Below are 18,886 nucleotides of genomic sequence, written 5' to 3'. Positions count from 1 at the left end.
TCCCAGCCTTTCTGGTTATTGACTGACTCGCAAGCAAAAGTTGGCGGTCAGTTGTTAACAGCATTATTTTCCATCTTGGAAAAAACATCAGTATATTGATCAAACACTAAAGGGTTAACCCCTACAGCTAGTAAAAGGGGGCAGCAATTAACTCCATTAGGCAGAGCCAGCCCCTTATGGCAGCAGTAAAAGCGGAACAACAAATGACAAACTGATCTAGCCAGGTCCATGCGGTTACTTTCTCTCTTTACCCTACAGACTGATCTTATAAAGTATTAGGGGATGACATCAGGACCTACAGAGGACTTTTAGGATTTTCAGATGTCAAATTTTGGCAGGGAATGACAGAGACTGCTGAGAGCATTAACTGCCAGGGAAACCTGCCGAGAACATCTGTGTAACCTGGTGTGCAGTGCTTCAGCTCGGTGAAGAAACGGAAGAGCATCGATGCAAGTTCCTTATACCATGTCAAGCTCCATGTTTACAAAGACAAACACCTCCACACACAAAGGTTAAGGAAGAACTCACGGCACATCCCAGCTTAGGAAGCCAGTGATGGAGGAACACTTTATCCCTTTAGAGGCTACCTTAAATAAACCAAAAGACGTCTTGGCCTGATGATTAAAAGAAAAGAGATGAAACTATGTAAAGATGGCTGATGTACATCTAACTCATGTGAAATGTCCACTAGTTTAAGAAAAAAAATGAGCTGTAGGTTTGTATTTTTAAACCTACTGTTCTCACTAGATATCAGCTTTTTAAAAATGGAGAAAATATAAAAAGAAAAGAAAAAACACCCAAAAACTAACACAGTAGGGCAGATAAAAGTAAAAAAAACAAAAACCAAAAGTTTTTCCAAGTGGTGAGAAGAAAAGAAACAGTTAAAAAAATATTCTGCAGATCAAGATGCCTGGGAAGAAAAAAAACCCCAAAACAAGTAACCTAAGATTAAAGTTAAGGCTCTTTGGGACTCACAGGCATAAAAGGGTAACAGCTTAAAGGAGGAAGCCTCGCTATAAGCAGGAGATACATCGAAGGACAGGTTAAGTCACCAGCATCTCCCTGCACTATATGGTCACCTTGCTAATTCTGCACTCAGACTAGTCAGACCCAACGCACACCGAACAAACGACTTCCTTACTCACTCCCCCATCACTCTGTGCCAAGAGATAAATCACAGGCGGCTCATGATGGAGGGGACATAGAGGGAATTTTGTTTTTGTTTTATTGCAGATGACAGGTTGGAGTCTGGAGTGTGTGCATGTGGATTGACGTGGGGAGGTGGGTTGTTGTAACAGGGCTGCCTGTAACGACCTCTCGCCCCGTCAGGTCTCACACTGGATATTCTTCTCATTTTTTTCACCATTCCCAGTATCTGGCAGCTTCACCCCACTTTTGCCCACTTGAGAAACGCAGGGATGTCACGCACAGGAACATGACGGGTCAGAGCCTTGACACGAAGGTTACGGTCATCAGTCAGAAGAACAACTTCTCTTCGCAGGCGGATGGGATCATCTGAGAACGATTGATCAAAAAGTAAAAGTCAAATATTGGCGTCAAAATAAAATATGTTGTAATCTTAGGGAAAGTTGTCACAGAAAAAGGAATGTGGGAGCCTCAGAGGACTAGGAGGAGGGGGAAGAGCTTGTTATTGCCTGACACTGGTAACCATCCTTCGTGTTACAAACCAGAGGCCAGCAGCTGTCATGTTCTAGGCCAGGATCTGCCATATAAACAACAGACAGCAGCGACAGGTTAATCTTAAAACAAATGGTCATGGGTAGCTCTGATGTCACCTTAATCTGCCACATCAAGACAGGAATAGGAGTGGGGGGGGGGGAAAGGGGTATTTGTAATCTGTGCCAGGGACCCGCACACCATTTACAGCAAAGAGAAGAAACATGGCCTTGTTATGGCGATGTATCCAAAGTAAAGGCCATACCTTTGTTTGAAGGCATGAATTCCTTTGCGTTGTCCTTGCAATAATGTAGACAGCAAGACAGGATAAGATCGTCATTGTTCCCCTAATAACAAAACAAAAAAAAATAACTCAAATGTGAAGTAATCATTACAAAACAGAAATATGTATTATCCAGGGGAGAAGGCAGCAGACCGGTACATTAATATATTTATTGAGAATCTAGACTGATGCTAGAGACCTAAATACAGGAATATAAATACCTTCTGTCCAGAGATATCCTCACTCCGAAAGGCAATAGATTCCAGTTCACTGCCGCGGCTCGTAAGGGCTCTCAAAAAGGGATCTCGAGCCTCAAATCCTTGCTCCAGGAACTGAATTGCCTTCTTGGCCTTCTCTTGAAGCGCACGAGCGTGTCCTATGTTGCGCTGATCGAATTCCTGGCCTTTTGCTAAGCCGTCCAGCTCATGGATAACTAAACAGTAGACATATAATAAATAAAGTGTAAATATTTGGAGCAGTCTCTTAATGCATTAGGAAGAAGGAAAAAGATATCATAGAATAGATCTCCATGTCTGTCTAATAACACATTTGCTCAAATATACCACTGGGCAGAACAGGGCAGGTTCTTCTTAGATGCCCAGATGTCAGAGCAGAATCAGAACCAGCTCTGAACACTCTCTCCCTCAAGCAGCGGGTTCTTGGATGCCCATCTGTGTGTACGTGGGTCTGGGGTCTGCAGGGGCAGCGTTGGCTTGCATTTGAGATCTGGCCTGGCTCATGCCGCTCTTCAGCTGGCTCTCCAACCACCATTAGAACACAAACTACTCAAAACTACTCTCGGCCTCAAGTGGTGGTGATGTGAGTGAGATGTTATTTATCATGAAAACAGGCAGTCCTCCGATTGTTAAACTACAACTCTCATGTGGCCTATAGCACAGCACTGTAGAATCTGATGGTGCTATATAAATCGATTAATAACCCTTCGGCTTGCTGTGGATCATGAGAGATTTAGTGTTATAGTAGCTAGAAGGCAACAATTTGCCCACCCCAGATACATATGTTTGCTTGTTGTATTCAGGCAAACATGGTATCGCTACATCACAATCACTTCCATATTTCCCAAAGCCCATTTGCACCCCCTAACTCCATCCTGATCTATGTTTGCTACACTACGTTCATGAACAGATGGACACAGTAGTAATTCTATAACAGGAAGTTACTTGTAATACATGATCATTCCCCCACAGGGAAACAAATATTCTCTACTTGTATTCAACCCACCCAAATATACCAGATACGCCACAGGGCTCCTTCTTTCGGTCAAGGAGAGAACTCCCAAATCTAGAGAACCGGCCAGACCACCCAGTAACACCAGTTCTTGTGCCAGGGGCGAGTGTTCAGCAATAACTGGAACCAGTCAGAGATTGCACCGCTGGCTTTATAAGGAGAAAAAAGCCGTGACGGGGACGTGTGTTCCAGCAGCTGTTCAGTCAGCTGTGTGACTGCGTACCCAGCCCTGCCAGAACGCTGCACGGCATTGCATCAGTAGCCAGCGCGCATCCATACAAAGCCAAAGGACCCCAAACCATCACCCAACATTTAACCGCTTCAGTGTGGGCTCGCCATCTGCACCAATGTTTATTCATTTAGGAAAATGCTCGTTACAAATATACAGGATTTCATGATTTTTTTCTGCACTATGAGGTATGATATTTTTTTTCATATCTTCCACTAATAGGATGCAATTAACTGCAATTCACCAAATAGTTAACTGGTTTGGTTCCCATGCAGTTGTAGCGCAGAGGTGCACATCGTCAGTCCTCGAGCCAACAAACAAGCCAACAGTTTTGAATACCCCAGCTTGAGCAGAGGGCTCTCAAATAAAAAATCATTAAACTGCTCCTTTTCAGGTGGCAATACAGAGAATTTCTGGCTTGTTTGTGGCCCCCGAGGACGGAAGTTTATAAAGCCCTGCTGTAGAAGTTGGCCCAATTTGTAGAGGACTTCACCCGACCTTATCACTTACCTATAAGAGGAATAACAAGAATATATATCTGGCAGGAAAGCAGCAATTCAAGCCCAGGAAGGTGATTGATGAATCCATTTGTGTCCGGCACAAGAAACAAGGGGCATATCTCCAGCTCCAGGTGTCTCGTCTTGTTATCCAGCACGGCCTAAGGACAGGATTGAGAGTTATTTTCGACCTCTAGACACTCAGACCATAAAGTGCATGTAAAGACCTGCATGCCACCGAACCAGTGCTCACTGCATTGTGTGCGTTGGCTATAACATGTGACTGGAATAGGAAACTTGGTATAGAACAAACAGTTATCTGCTGGCAGGTAATGGGTTACACCACCAAAAGCTCAAGTCCAGCTATGCTGTCAAAAAAGACCAAGTTCCCTTGTGACAAAAAAGGGGATCAACAAGGCACAATTTATGGTGCTGTTGCAAAACACTGATGCATATTTTTGGCTCAGTTTTGCAGCCAAACATCTGGCATTTGCAGTGGTTGCTCAGAAACCTGTATGTGGTTTCCACAATATCAAAAAAGTTTACAAAAAGAATAAGAAATGGGGGGGGGGCGGTTGTTGAAGGCTGGATGTACATTGAAAATCTTTCCAGAGAGGACACAGACTTGTTGCCGTTACAGCTCTGGGGCGTCTTTGTACAGGCTGTGACTGTCTGCACGTCCCCTCTGCAGGATGCACAGACCGACATCGAGGTCACATCATCCCGAGCCAAGAACAGGGAGCTGTAAGAACAGAGCTTGGACGGCGGGTGGTAAAGGGTAGCAGGGCAGTCGGGAAGTCTGTGGCATTTCTCCTCCTGCGGGGTATTGTGTTATAAATATCCAGGACTTCCTACTCCACAGGTTCATAAGGATCCTGCATCCTGTACTACCGTCTGTGGAGGCTGCCCCGTCATAAGGACAGCTCTGTATCGGCGGTTCGTACATGTACGTGTGCACTAAGGAAGAACATGCTTCAGCTCAAACAACGGAGGCCAAACCCAATAGTTTTTTTTTGTTAGCCTTACTGATGTTATCTGTTTTTGTGTCATCATAAATTTTTTTTTAGGGTATATAACTCTGTCGGTGGTCAGAGAACCCTTAAAAAAAGGAATTACTCATATTGCAATGGCAGGTCTTGGAGCAGATGGCGTTAACACGATCTGTCTCCCGATACCTGAAATTTCCCCTTCCCTCCCATTAGGCGTATGGAAGGTGAGTGTCCCGGCCGGCTCTGGGCACGAAGCCAATGGCTGCAGGGTACACATGTGTGCTGCATCCCAGTAGGGCTTTCACCGGAGCTGTATTACAAGCCGTTCAGCACTGACTGCAGGGTTCATGCATATGGTAAGACAGATGTGTCTGGCAGGGATTCAAGGCTACAAAATGAAAAATTATGGAAGTGAAGGGCCCTGGGCACTGGCAGTGGTGGGGGCAGGAAGATGAGAACAAATATCTTTTTCCCCTTGGTTTTACTTAGCAGCACATCTACGCAATCCAAAAGAAAGAAAGGAACAGTGCAAGGCCACCATCCCGAGGCTCGGCAAAGCTTAGAAACACCTCCGTAATGACAGGGCTGACGAAATGTCTTCACACGCTAAGAAGTACTGTTCTCACGGACTAGAAGATTTCAACATAACATCAACAACACAACAGCACACACTACTACGTCCAAAGCAAAGCTTTTAATGTTAAAGGGACAAGGAGCAAGTTAAACAAATGTCTTTCGAAAAAATCTTGCTTAGTAGTATGGAGCCGTTTGGGGCACAAAGTCAGCTTTCTTTTATGAACATTACATTTTTTCTCCTTCCTTCTTATATCTACTAAATAAACAAGGAAACCAAAACAAGAAAAGACAGTGGGGCTTCCACAGCTTGGCCAATGAGATCCAAAAGTTACTAAAGTGCCTGAGTATCGCTGTAAGGAGGCTTTCCAGAATGCAGCGTTGTCAGACTAAGATGTAAAGCTTGTAAGAAGTAGAGCTTCTGGTTTGTTGCCCTGATCTACACGTTTTAACATAGCCTTCAAAATGGATTAAGATTTTATTTTCCAATTAAACCATGAGTAGAAAAAACTATTGTATAAAAAATGGTTTATTTTTTCTCACTGCATTACTCGACATTGCTTGGTTTTAAAGGGTTGTGGGTTGCGAATGTGACATATCTGGGTTTTAGTAAATCGGCAATAAGGATAAACAACTGGATAGAAGCAGACGATAATTTACTGGACAGAATGGCGTGCTTTCAGAGGAAAGACTCGCTTCTACTGATGGTCTTCATGGTTCAGTGCTGGGATCACAGATACTTTGGACCGTTGGTTTTTGCACATTGGTTGTAAGTTGGCGTTCCCATGAGTGTTAGTTAAGTGAGCAACGTTTTAAGGACAAAAATGGTGCTAAGGTCCAGAATGTGATATCTAAAATGTACCGCCAGGAAACACAAAAAATGTGTGCTTGGGGCACAGATATCCAAGGGCAGAAAACATAAATGAAATGAAAGCTTAAGGATACAACGACCAGGGTGTCCTCATCGTGAATTATTTTTGTAAGTAAACAATGGGACAAAAGCAGGAGGAAAAAGATCATAGTGAGTGTTTCAGTATAAGAAGGGATGGGAGTAAGGCACTGATGTCACGTCACAGCTCATAAGTACGACCTCACTAACTAAAATAAAGCGGCCAGTCCTGGACCATTCATTGTCTTCTCCTTTGATAAACTTACACAATTTCAAAGCAATAATCGGTATTAAGCTTTATTTTAACCTTGAACTTGTGGACTGTATTGTATTGATAGCAAGTCGAATTTTATTTAGAACATTTGTACCCTTATACAGATTTTGTTCATGTGTAATCAGCAATGTAACGGGGGGGGGACTTGGTAGGAGTTAATGAAATTGTTAAGAATAGGAATTTAAGATTGCTGGGCACATAAGGCACATGATTAAAACCTAAAATACATATTATACAGATTTAGCATTTAAAACTGTGAAAGGTTGGATTCAGGCAAAGGGGCAGATTCACTTTAAACACAAAACACAAGGCAGACAGATGTAGTAAACAGATAATCATATACACGCCATATTCCGTATAACACACACACACAACGCTACACAGGATTAAAATGTTGTAAAAAGCACAAACTATAATGTACTTTTCATCCAGCTAAATATACTGGAGACGACTGCATAGAGAGCTTTAATATAAATTTGGCTAGTTTTGGGTGCCTCTTATGCACTGTTGAAAGTACAAAAATAAATCATTGGGGGCAAAAGTGTAAAATGAAGTAAAAACAAACCAGAGAAGAAAAAAAACAAGGGCATTGATCCAGCCATCTGTAAATGTAATTATCTACTGAGATCTGGTAAGTTATTGCGCTCAGTGGCATTTAATGTATGTGATAAAGAATTCCTGGAAACCCACAGGCCTGAACCAAAAAAAAAAAATCTACAGAAAAATGCCGCACAAATGTAATTGTACTGAAAATATTTGGATTAACTACAGGGAGATCTGTGGCAGATGGCTATGGCTATACCAATACGACTACATATGATCAGGGATATTGACAGGTTTGCACTACTGTGTTGCACTACAGGCGATAATAAGGAAATGAAGCCATGAATTATTTTTTCGGTAGAGGTGCAGAAGATCCCACCATGGGCGTGTGTATGTGTATGTGCGCGTGTATGTGTGCTTGTGGCAAGTCTGTTCCTCAGTCGGCAGTTTTTCCAGACAGGTGTTTGCACGCACCTGAATTTTCTGCTGCCGACGTTTCTGCTCCTCGACCTTCTTGGCCAGTTCTTGTTTCTTGGCACGCAGCTCTCGGATGTCGTACTCTGTCCCGCTGCTTTCTGGATCGGAGTTTTCTGTGTACTCTTCGATTACTACATCATCCTAGTTTCAAGAAAGCAGACAGGAAAATATTATATGAGCCGTCACTGGAGAAAGAATGAGTTACTGGCACCTGTAAGATTTACTTGCTATATCATATGCAATATTTCCCTAGTTCCACATTATCTACAAAAAAAGAGCAACCAAAGTACAGTATATTGAAATACATCTGCTCTGATGTACAATAAATATCGGTCATTGATTGCAGGTGCAGTCTTACGAAGCCATAATATCATAGGGAACCATATTTCCGGTGCCTGGTGCTACTTTTATTTTTTTTTTTTTTTTAAAGAGTACTATAGGTTTATTTTCTGTTTTCCACAGATGCTAGTTTAAATAAAATTTAATGTTTTTTTTTTAAAAAAAGCTAGTTTTTGTGTCTATGGCTCTCAGCTAACATCTGTAGAGATTTATTATGCAGTTTTTTTTGTTTATTTGTGGAAAGAAAACCAACTGAAAATGGTTCTGTGAGGTTTCTTTTTTTTTTTTTTTTTTAAACAAACGGGAAAATAGGGCATATAATTGTTATTCGCTGCCAAATAAAATATTAAATTGTTAAAAAAAAAAAAGTTTATATTTGAGTAATTGCAAGAACGAAACCTGGTGTATGTTTTTTCATCTTGTCTAGGCATTAATAAATTATTGTCAGATTATACTGTCTTTAACCATTTGTAGTCTTTACAAATGGTTAAATATCCACTGTTTTTATTTCAGAACTGGCTATTCTACATAATGATGGATGAAATATTTATTTTTAAATCTAAAAAAATCCATCTTGACAAATCACATTTACACCAAGACAATGATCATTGTTACATTTTTGGTTTTATTGTTCCATTTTAAAGTAGGCAGTGATCTAAAATAATTTTATTGTCATCGGTGCATTGCATGATTGCTGACCATGATTTGGTCCTAGCGAGCTTCTGAATGGATGAAAGCTTCAAGAAGCCAAACAGATTCCGGTTTTGATTTCCAATATGCCATTACCTGCTTCTTGTGACAATATCATACAGAATATCATCACTTTTCCATACCTGAAGATCTCCCATTGTGCTATATGATGTAAAACCCATCAATGTTAAGCCATTAGTGACATGCAAAAGATGTTTCTATATCTACCATGATCTGTCAGTCAGCTATTCCGAGCTTATCCTGGGAAGGAGGAAGGCTGCCTGCTCACACACATACACACACATGCGCGCACACACTTAATTCTCACTTCCTCGTCTATGGCAGATCATTTCCAGCAGAGGTTTGTTAAATGATGGTAGCTTTACATGCGGTATAAGTCTGCTAACCAGGAGCTACTTTCAACTGCTGCTCTTAAGTTCTAGGAGGTTTAGTGCTAGTCAGAGGGTAATATGATCAGCTTTAAGATGCTGTTGGCCAGGGTCTGCCTACTAACCAAAGGGGAACTTCTCCGTACTCAGATGAGTAAAGGCACCAACGACAATGTGGGAGTGAGGAGGGGAGGGCTGCCCCAGCGTCAATGCGAGGTCACAAGTTCAACCAGTCCGGTAGTAGATTCAAACCAAATGTCAGAGATGATATAATAATTAATATTAATTACAGTAATCACAGTGCCACCGATGCGTGTCCAAGTTCCCTGTCTTACAGACAATCCATGTCAATGTAGTGATACACAGATCAGTATTAGACAAAAAGGCTTCTAAAACAAAAAGTTACAAGGTCACCCCTCTATATTATTTAAGATAAGGCTCCACTTTGCCCACCGATGTCATCGTGTGCGATAAGATCTAATACTTGCTGAATAGAATCTGTGCAGCACTAGTTCTGTTGCAGAGAGACAGTGTTGTACATAGAAACCCTTGCCAAGTTATCCCCAGCATAAGCCAGATTCTTAACTTCACACGACCCTGCTTACAATCAGCACAAATAATAGCAAATACATCGACGTGACTTCAACGCATTAAATATTAGTTTTCTATCGTAAATACTTTTTTTGGAAAAAAACAGGAAAAAGGATGGTATGCAAACTGGCATGTGCGTAACACTGAATGATTATTTGTACAGTTAAAGTGTATTATCTGAAGCAATGGACAGCAGTCAGAATAAGCCGGACTTGCTGATGGCGCAAGCAGCGTGGACACTATGTTCTACAGATGTTGATGTAATGTGGCTTCCCATGAAGTATATACAGTACATTGTTACGTAGGGTCAGAAATATGGGAGGTGGAGTCGTAAACTCCTTAATCAGATCAGGATGTGAGGGGCAGATTGGGTTCAGTGGAGGGGGTAGTGGGGTGGGTGCCGTCAGCCCTTCCTGTACGTGTCAAAGAAGCAGCATTTCACCCCGTGAGCTGCACCAAGATATACGCCCACAAACTTTATCCCCAATCTGAACTCCACAACCCCCTCCCTTTCCCTCCATCCCCTCTGTCTCGGCTGCAACACATTATTACTTATATAAAAAAATAATTGAAATAGGAAGAATAGCATCAGATGATGGATGTGGTAGTCAGACAGGGACACTGGGGGGGGGGGGAGACAGTACAAAGAGAATTAAATAGGGGAGTTCTGCACATGAGATGAGATGGCCCACATACAAACCAGTACGAGACATTCAGGGTAAACATGGGCACAGAGGGATAGGCTTTGAAAGCCAAGCACATTCTTGGTAGTTTATCTGAACATCGGAAATAAATAAAATCAAAGCCGCAAGTATTGGCTTCCCTAGGTTTCTAGTGTTTCTCACCGCTGACCCGGAGGGTAAGCCCCATTCTCCCCCATTTACAACCAGTACCTGATCTTCCAGTTGGTTTCCCTCTGGGCTTCCTGTTTCCTTTCCTATGGCTTCTGGGACGGGTGCCACTGACACATATTTTCCACCCTTGAATGCCAGCAGAGGCTCTTCTTGTCCACACAACGCTTCCAAGAAATATTTCAGGACTGTGACCCGCTTACAATCCGCAGCAATAATCTAAGGGGGAGAAGGAGGGAGAAAAGATAATGAGAAAGGGAAAACACAGAGAGGGAGAAATCTAGCCAAGTGTTTAGTTAGTTAACCCTCAGAACCGAGGAGCCCCCTTCACTGATGGCTGAACCTCGCATAACAATCAAGATATGCAACTCCATCTTGGCCTGTGGGTCTCAGCTGCTCATCGATATGTATCCATCAATGTTTACTCATAATGCCCTATGATATCCCACAATGTTATTCAAGGCGAGTAAAAGGCTGATAAAACAATATAATCTAATGGGGAAAGCACTGGATTCCCTTTGCACAATATGTTTGCGCTCGTCACACATACTTCACAAGGTGCTGTTCCTATACTGTTTCCCTAATCTAAACAAAGCATTAGAAATGCCTTTATTATTACTGTCGAATTTCCAAATATTCCCAGAAACTATTCTTTAATCATGGAAAATTTGGCCTCATTCATAATTTTGCTGGGGATGCTTAATTAATGTCACGTGAAAGCAGGCACTGACAGGTTGCTATAAGCCAACGTTCCTTCAAATGCTTACATCTTCAGAGGGAAGAATAAGACAACATACAGTATATAAGGGACTATTTGTGCAAGAATCTGTTTTTTTTTTCTATGTGGAACACCACCTTTAAAAACAATATGTCTAATCATGTCCCATACCACAGCCTCCTAGCTAGGCGCTCATACTGTCTCTTTTTAAGTCTTTGGAACACCGTCCCCTTCTGATGCTCCAAAGGAACGGTTATAATGAAAGATGGGATCAATGATATTAAAAAACAAACATCCAGTTTTCTCCGAACAAGCGGAAAACGGAAAATCATAAAGGTGTTAAACTTTCTAAGTGTCAAAAGATGCTGCCACAGGGCACCATGAGGTGAAAATACCAGCCAACACAAAATACTATAAAGCACATCCCAGATGCACAGTGAAGAAGGACAAACATTATTACAAATACTTGACATAGCAACCTGAATTCAATGAATAATAAAACGAGGCAATTAACCAACAAGCAAAAAAACAAAAAAAGCATGTGGGATGACAGATAAACTGTAGAGACTTCCACTGGAAAATCAAGCTACTTAGTAACTATTTATTTTTTTAACCAAGGTGCCTGTAAACCTCCCTGTTTTCTTCCAGAGGGACCATAACGCACAAAATAACTTAGAACAGAAGAGGGTACAACAAACCAAGAATTCTCCAGAGGGAGTTACAGCCAGAATTTGTAAAAAATCAGATTTTGTTATATATCATATTTAACATTTTATATTTAGTAGTAACATTTAAGAATGGATACTCAGGATAACAATCTGTGGAACGTATTCTTAAGACACAGAGTCCCCTTTGCTTGTGCAAGTTTTTTAATTAACTTGACTGATATCTTTGGAAAGATGGTAGAACACATGTATTACACACTTTATATACACATTATTGTGACTGTAGAACACTATGATACACTCATACCCAACAAACATTCTGGACTTGGAAACCAAAACCACAAGTGAGGAAAGGGGGACAGAGGGATTTAGGTCTGAAGAGTTTATACCCTGAACAGAAACACCTTGAAGGTATAAATCTGAGAGGTCTGATTTTCATAATAAAAAGCTAATCCCAAAAACGCCATCGCCCGTCAGTCTTGATCTCTTACGTCGCTGGTCAACCTACGCTCAGAACGTGACACTTCTGATGCGTGGGTTGGCACAGATGTGGAGATGCTAGGGTTAAGAGGCTGGCAGCAGCGTGCGTGTGTTTGTGTTATCGAAAAGGAAACGGGCCTGTGGCAAAGCTATGCGTTTCCTCTTGCAGGTTTATATTTACCCTCCGCTGATGCTATGTGTCAGCCTTGTGACCTATTCGTAACCTCTGCCTGCAACCTAGTTCAACTCTGAATGGGAAAGTCCTGCTACTACGGCCGGGTAACGCAAAACACGTGTGAAGAAAACACACACGGTGAACCTGTTTGCTGCCACAGACACCCCCCACTTCTCTCCACACACACCGAGTAACGATCGCTGGCAGGAAATGGGTGCCCTGCCAAATCATTGCCTGAGGTTAGACTGGAGGAGGAGGCTAGTCGGCTCACACCAAGAGCCCCCCGCTGAAAGACGTGATGGGAAGGCAAGCAGAAACCTAGCTTCTCATATGCAACGGCCACATATTTCACATGCTTACATGGAATTTTGTGCAGGAAATAATGTAACTCCTAGATTATTTCACTAACACCGTTCTTGCCTTTTCCATTTTATATACAGAAACGACCCCTTTGTCAGGTAACTCTAGGTACACAACCTTTAAGTGAAGGAGCAGGATGCATGAAACTAACAACAAAACGGCCAAAGAAAGCAGCACAATTTTTACTTATTTGAATCCGACGTAAAAAATGGTGGGAATTCCCCTTTAAGAACGTAAAGTGTGACACGCGTGTTATTTCCATAACTGTTGCCAGGAAATGTTCATTATGTTAATTATATGTTGTTATATTAAATGTTATATTGTGGCATAGACACTGAAAACCAACAAGACAAAGATCTAACGATCATATCAAGCCAATCACATAATCCTGAAAAGATTTCTGAGCAGAAAAAGGCTTCCCTTGGGTAGGACCAAGGCTTTATGTGATCAACATCCACATCCATAACTGAGAAGAAGAGTAATCTGTTTTGTTTATACAATTCCATGCTGTCATGAAAAAAGGGGCCCAACAATCTATCATGACAGCTTGGAACATCATGAAGAAAGTAGCTGGAGCGCACTTTCCATGCTGGAAGTCTCTGACAACTGAGCAAGACTTCCATTATGAATGGGTGCATCCCGTTCTCAATGAGTGCGAGGCTCCATTCATGTAAAGAGAGTGCTGCTGATTGGTCGGAGTCTTTAAAACACGGATACATTCATATCAAAGAAACTTTGGAACTCCTGGAAAAAAGAGTCACCACACGAAGAAAGAGGGACATAAGAATCTGGGTCCTACAAATCAATTAGAGCAAGATAGAATTAATTAGGCTGTCTTTCTGCCGCAGCCTGCAAACCACACCTGAAATAATGAGGTCATTGTGTTTGTAAAGGAGGAAGACAGACACGTCTTAGATCTTTTACAAAATATTTTAGCAAATAGACAGGTGAACCCAAAATATAAACACAGCTACATCATCCTATCGGTGGTCAGTTCTTCAGCATCTATGCCAAGATCCTCACTAAAAGTGCCCAGATGAGGTGGGAAACATGACACGGGCAGAATCATTCATCTTTATCGCAGTGATGTATAAACAGGTTTGTTTTTTTTTGTACTTCAAATTATTGCTGTGTTTAACCTGGGGCCCAGCACCTGCTCTTAAGAAATCAAAGAAGCATTCCTAAAGATCACGCAGCTGAGTGAATTCAGTTACAGGCATACCTATCTTTAAGGACACCCGCACGTAAGGACATAGTCGCAGCACAACTGGGTCGTTTCGCGGTGGAAATGACCTGATGATTGAAGTGCAGTCAATGCACTGATAAGTGAAAAAATATAGTGCTTCTTTTTAAGTACTTTTTCATTTTACATACATTCGCTGGACCCACTGTGTACGTTAATGCGGTGCATGTCTGTGCATTTGCAATCACTATGAGTATATTTTGAACTTGGAGTAGGGAGTTCTATAACTTGCCAGCACTGGAAGAACAGGATGATAGGGGTTTGGAGCAGGAATATCTAACCCGCCATTTCACTCTAATCTAACTTCTATTGCTTTTTCCATCTGTGCCGGCCCCTCTCCGCCACCTTCAATTTGAATCCGTCCATCCTATTCTCTCTACCCTTGCAGGGCCGTAACTTCTATTGGGCCACCCTGAAGCATGCATACACAAAGTGAACTTTGCAATCTGAAACGTTTGTTGGAATTTTGTTATTTCGGGAAGATTCGGTACAACGCAAAATGCTACAGAAAGGAAAAACAAATCTCTAATGTGCTATATAAATATATAATTGGGAGACACTGGTATGGGTATAATTATGAGTGTAGAAGTATACTGCCTTATGCATACTAATAGAAAAGGGTAAGAAATTGACAACCAATGACACTTCTGTGGTCACATAAGAGTACTTCCTCTGGCTGCATTATATTTTTCCTACAATACAAGTGCATTGAGGCAAATGTGAGATGGTAACTGTTACATAGGTTTATCGATAGTAAAATCTATAACATTTACATACAAGCACTAATGCAGCCGAAGGAAGGCCGAAAAAAAGAAGTCTACCTCTTTGGAACTTTCTCAATAGGCTGTATATTCTGCGGCGGCACAGGGTACGCATATCCAAAGAGCTCCGCCACCCAGGGATTTTGTAGTCAGACTGTTCAACACAGAACATTCAGTATGCACTACAAGTTAAAATAGAAGGCTTTCAGGAAATCCCATTGCATTATCTATGCCTTATCCAGGGGAAATCCCGGCTCTGATTCTGGTGTCGGAAAAATGGTCCTATCACCATAAGAATCAATGGGCTGGTCCTGCTGATTGGTTGCTGCGATGTTTGGTTTGCAAGGAAAGAAGAACCCGTGATGCCATCGTTTTACTGAACGCAGAATAAAAAGAGGGTACTTTCAGAATTAAAAACATTTCAATGGGGTATGAAAATAGTCTTGAAGTTTTTGCTTGACCTTACATGATAACAAGCCACCCCAGAAACATCTGGAAAATAACCTCTTCTCTGTATTCTTTGCTGATAAAGGCATTGCGATTTGCTTATTAATTGCATGCAAAAACAAGTCACATCTGTTAGCCATTATCAAAAAGGGAGCCAAAATGAATAAATTCCTTTACCATTTGTATTTTTTTTTTATTCATAATTTGTGCCATCCGTGCCTCATTACCCCTGTATCTTTCTGATATATTTTAATAGGGAAATCTGTATTGTCAATTGAGTCTCTGGCAAACATAAAACGGTAAAGGACCGATCTCAAGCCATGTTTTGGAGTCTCAGTGCATCACAAAAATGGGAAAAGAACTATGTGAATCAATCTCAAAGTACAGCAAGATGGCCAGCGTAACAAATTTACACAGCTTTAGATCTTACTGAAACCAGCAATGAAGGTTAAGAACTCTCAACTGACCCAGCTCAAAACATTCACTTGCTGTAGGAACAATTGGATCAATACAAGCAGACCATGTCAGTTATCCAGAGAAGGCAGACTAACTTTTAAAGCAAATGTTGGTTTGGGGGTATTCTAGATGTGGAACGAGTTGCAGATCTTCATCAGATGACTTAATCTTTCCCGGTCTCCTAACATTGCATACTGCCACAAGCACCTACGTGATCAGATTTGCGTAGCATTTTTCTTTCTTTCTTAAGATAAAGATTTCAAACGGATGCTCACAGTGATTAGCCTAACCTATATATTCTGAGAATTGTCTCATGTTTGTACTATTAATTGTTTATAGCAGAAGTCAACTGGGTCACACATGGCGGTCTACATATCCCTGGCAAACAAGCTCATAACCAGACATGTTTGCTATGAATGTTGCTCTGATCAATCAAATAAAAACACAGCTGTATATACGGTTGTCTAAAATTATAAAGCAATATACTAATATTTATATATTACACACACACACGTTTTCTAAGGACCTGCTTAATTATCCCTCATTAAGTGTCTTATCTGATTGGTTGCTGATTGGTATTGATTGGTTGAAGCAGCTTTTGAGAGGGTAGGCGAGGAGAAGGGAGAGATAGTCAGGAAAGTAATTGGATAACCCCGGCGGTGCTACAAGCTGTTGCCACTTTGAGCTTCTATTTAATAAGCTTCCATAATTATAGTGAATGTATTTTGCATGTATTTATGATGCAAAAAGTATATTGCAAACTCTTCTGAAGTTATAATAATTGGGAAGGTAGGTATCTGATTTATGCACATGGGCTTCAATTTTAATTATCAAGTTCAAGAATTTCAATAATTTAACTTAACCATCAAACTGTGGATACAGGATAACCCTAGATTCAGCATTGGGCAGACTCCTTTTGTACAAGAGTCAACAAACATATATGATATTATCTTGGTCTACACTCTTGAAGAATCCAACCACACGGTAAATGGGTTTATTAAACAAAAGATGCAGTTAGTAAAACTAAAAGGTGAAAGAGCTATTAGTTGCAGGAAGACACAGCATGTTAAGATGAATAGGACTCAGAGACCAACAGATGCCTACTACATGCAAATAATACTGAAACCGTGTGACCTTGTGACCTGTCACTGTGGCTTCTCAGTAGTGTGGTTAGTAATCTATACATGTGCCGCCGTATAATGTCACCGCAAACATTCTCCATGAGCTACAGGGACAACCAGTAGCCTCAATGGCAGGGTAACCAAACGTTATGAAGATATACCTCCCGCGCATAACTCTGTTAAAGTCTTAAAAATGTAATGAGAGCATATTAAACACCCCCCTTCTCTCACAATCATTTCTAGATTTTTTTTTGTAGCCGTGGGTGTGCATTTCATGTAAGTAAGGCTTATAACGGCTATATGTATAATTAATAATAGTAATTGGTGGTAATTACTGACTTATACCTTCATCCTACTAAGGCTACCAGAACCAGCTAGGAAAGTGTAACTTAATGGTGGCAAGTATCCTCCAGCAGTCTCCTGCCCGCACCTCACTCCACGAGCCTGGACAGTTTCAGTGCAAGCGGTTTAGCGTGTAGAAGTCTGCCTGGTGCCTGCAAACACTGGAACCGAAGCTTCTTCTATACATGTGAACACGTGTAAGAAATTATGCAGCATTGGCATTCGGTATACTTTAGACATGATCTGTATGTGTGGAGGGCAACAAAGGGGCTTCTTGCATAAGGTGCCATTTGTTTGTGCATCAGCAATCCAAATATTCTCTTATGGTGCTTAAGTTACATGTGCGACGTTTCACTGGTGCACTTTCTACAGGCTGGAAATTAGTACAAAAGAAATAAAATTGGAAATTTAATGAAAACTACTTGAGAGATTGACTCAAGGCTGGCGGTTGTAGATGAAGGTTGAGGAATAAGAAATGAATGCTCAGGTGCTAAAGCTGGTATGTGGCAGGGGTAAAAATAAAAAATAAATAAATAGAAAATCATTTGTAGAAAGAAACTACAGTAGTCAGTAGAGCAATCAAAAAATGGCATTTTGTTTTAATCACTGGGGAAACAAGTGCTCCCAGAAATTAATTACTCACATGCAAGAAAGCCGCTTGCAAATGCCACCTACTAAATATGTAAGAAAGGACATAGTGCCGGCAGTTCAATTCGTCCTTGCTATCAGATACGGGCAATGATCAAGACTGTGTAAAGCACCGACATGATCAGTAGCATTGTACAGTAACTGGTTTATAATCTCACATACTAAAATGAAAATCGCACCAAATGGGTATTGGACCGGTGGCATTGTAACAAGATGCCAACAGCCAGACTGGCATTATTTCAATAATTTCCTCTAGTCATATAGTTCTGAGCAATAAAACATGCCCCTTCATTATACAAGTAATCAAAGTACCGGAATACCATGCTGCATTACCACACCAACTCATTCTCAATGGGGCAAATTATTACTAGATGCATAGATTTTTCCTCTTTATATTTTGGGTGAAAGGTATTTCATTAAGTATTACAGAGCAACTTAGCTGAAACGTTCTATTCACAAATGCAGTTTATTTATTGCTAAATTTATGCAGTATATACATGTGTACACACACACACACACACACACACACACATATATACATATATACATACACACACATATACAGAAGTCAAAAATAAATATTGGATTAAAAACACCCGTATTGCCATACAATAACTGCAACGTTACATATTTGTAATGCACATCATTATCTTGGGTCTGGGGTATGAAAGATTTTACAATAACTGCGGGCCAAGGTTGGAAGTCGACCACTGAACAGTACGCTCAAAGTAACTCTCCTCTTAGGCCTCCATTTTGCACTTGAGGATCCATTTCCACCTTCTAGCTCTCGATCACGTAACCCCCTTCATTCGCTGCTGTTCCATCGGCAGCATCAGGGATGAGAGTAAACGCAGGGATCTATGTAATCCGTCAAGCAGAGGAAATAAATGAAGTGTTCTTTGGAATGGCAATGTGTTTTTTGGACAGAATA

General features: G+C 41.1%; 1 protein-coding gene across 1 annotated transcript in view; it reads right to left on the bottom strand.

Moving 5' to 3' along the window:
• Positions 1 to 1,207: 1,207 nt before the first annotated feature.
• SMG6 (SMG6 nonsense mediated mRNA decay factor) overlaps positions 1,208 to 18,886 on the bottom strand; it is a 94,669-nt gene continuing 76,990 nt past the window's right edge. Inside the window, exons 14-19 of the mRNA XM_053457091.1 lie at positions 10,582 to 10,758; positions 7,677 to 7,820; positions 3,948 to 4,095; positions 2,182 to 2,393; positions 1,943 to 2,024; positions 1,208 to 1,515 (exon numbers count right to left, since the gene is read on the bottom strand). Of these exons, the coding sequence (XP_053313066.1) occupies positions 1,385 to 1,515; positions 1,943 to 2,024; positions 2,182 to 2,393; positions 3,948 to 4,095; positions 7,677 to 7,820; positions 10,582 to 10,758 (894 nt within the window). The 3' untranslated portion in view covers positions 1,208 to 1,384. The remainder of the gene's footprint in view (positions 1,516 to 1,942; positions 2,025 to 2,181; positions 2,394 to 3,947; positions 4,096 to 7,676; positions 7,821 to 10,581; positions 10,759 to 18,886) is intronic.

Source organism: Spea bombifrons, chromosome 2, assembly GCF_027358695.1.
Source record: "Spea bombifrons isolate aSpeBom1 chromosome 2, aSpeBom1.2.pri, whole genome shotgun sequence".
NCBI classification, from domain to species: domain Eukaryota; kingdom Metazoa; phylum Chordata; class Amphibia; order Anura; family Pelobatidae; genus Spea; species Spea bombifrons.
Note: the sequence above shows the minus strand (reverse complement) of the source record. Positions and strands in the feature narration are given on the sequence as shown.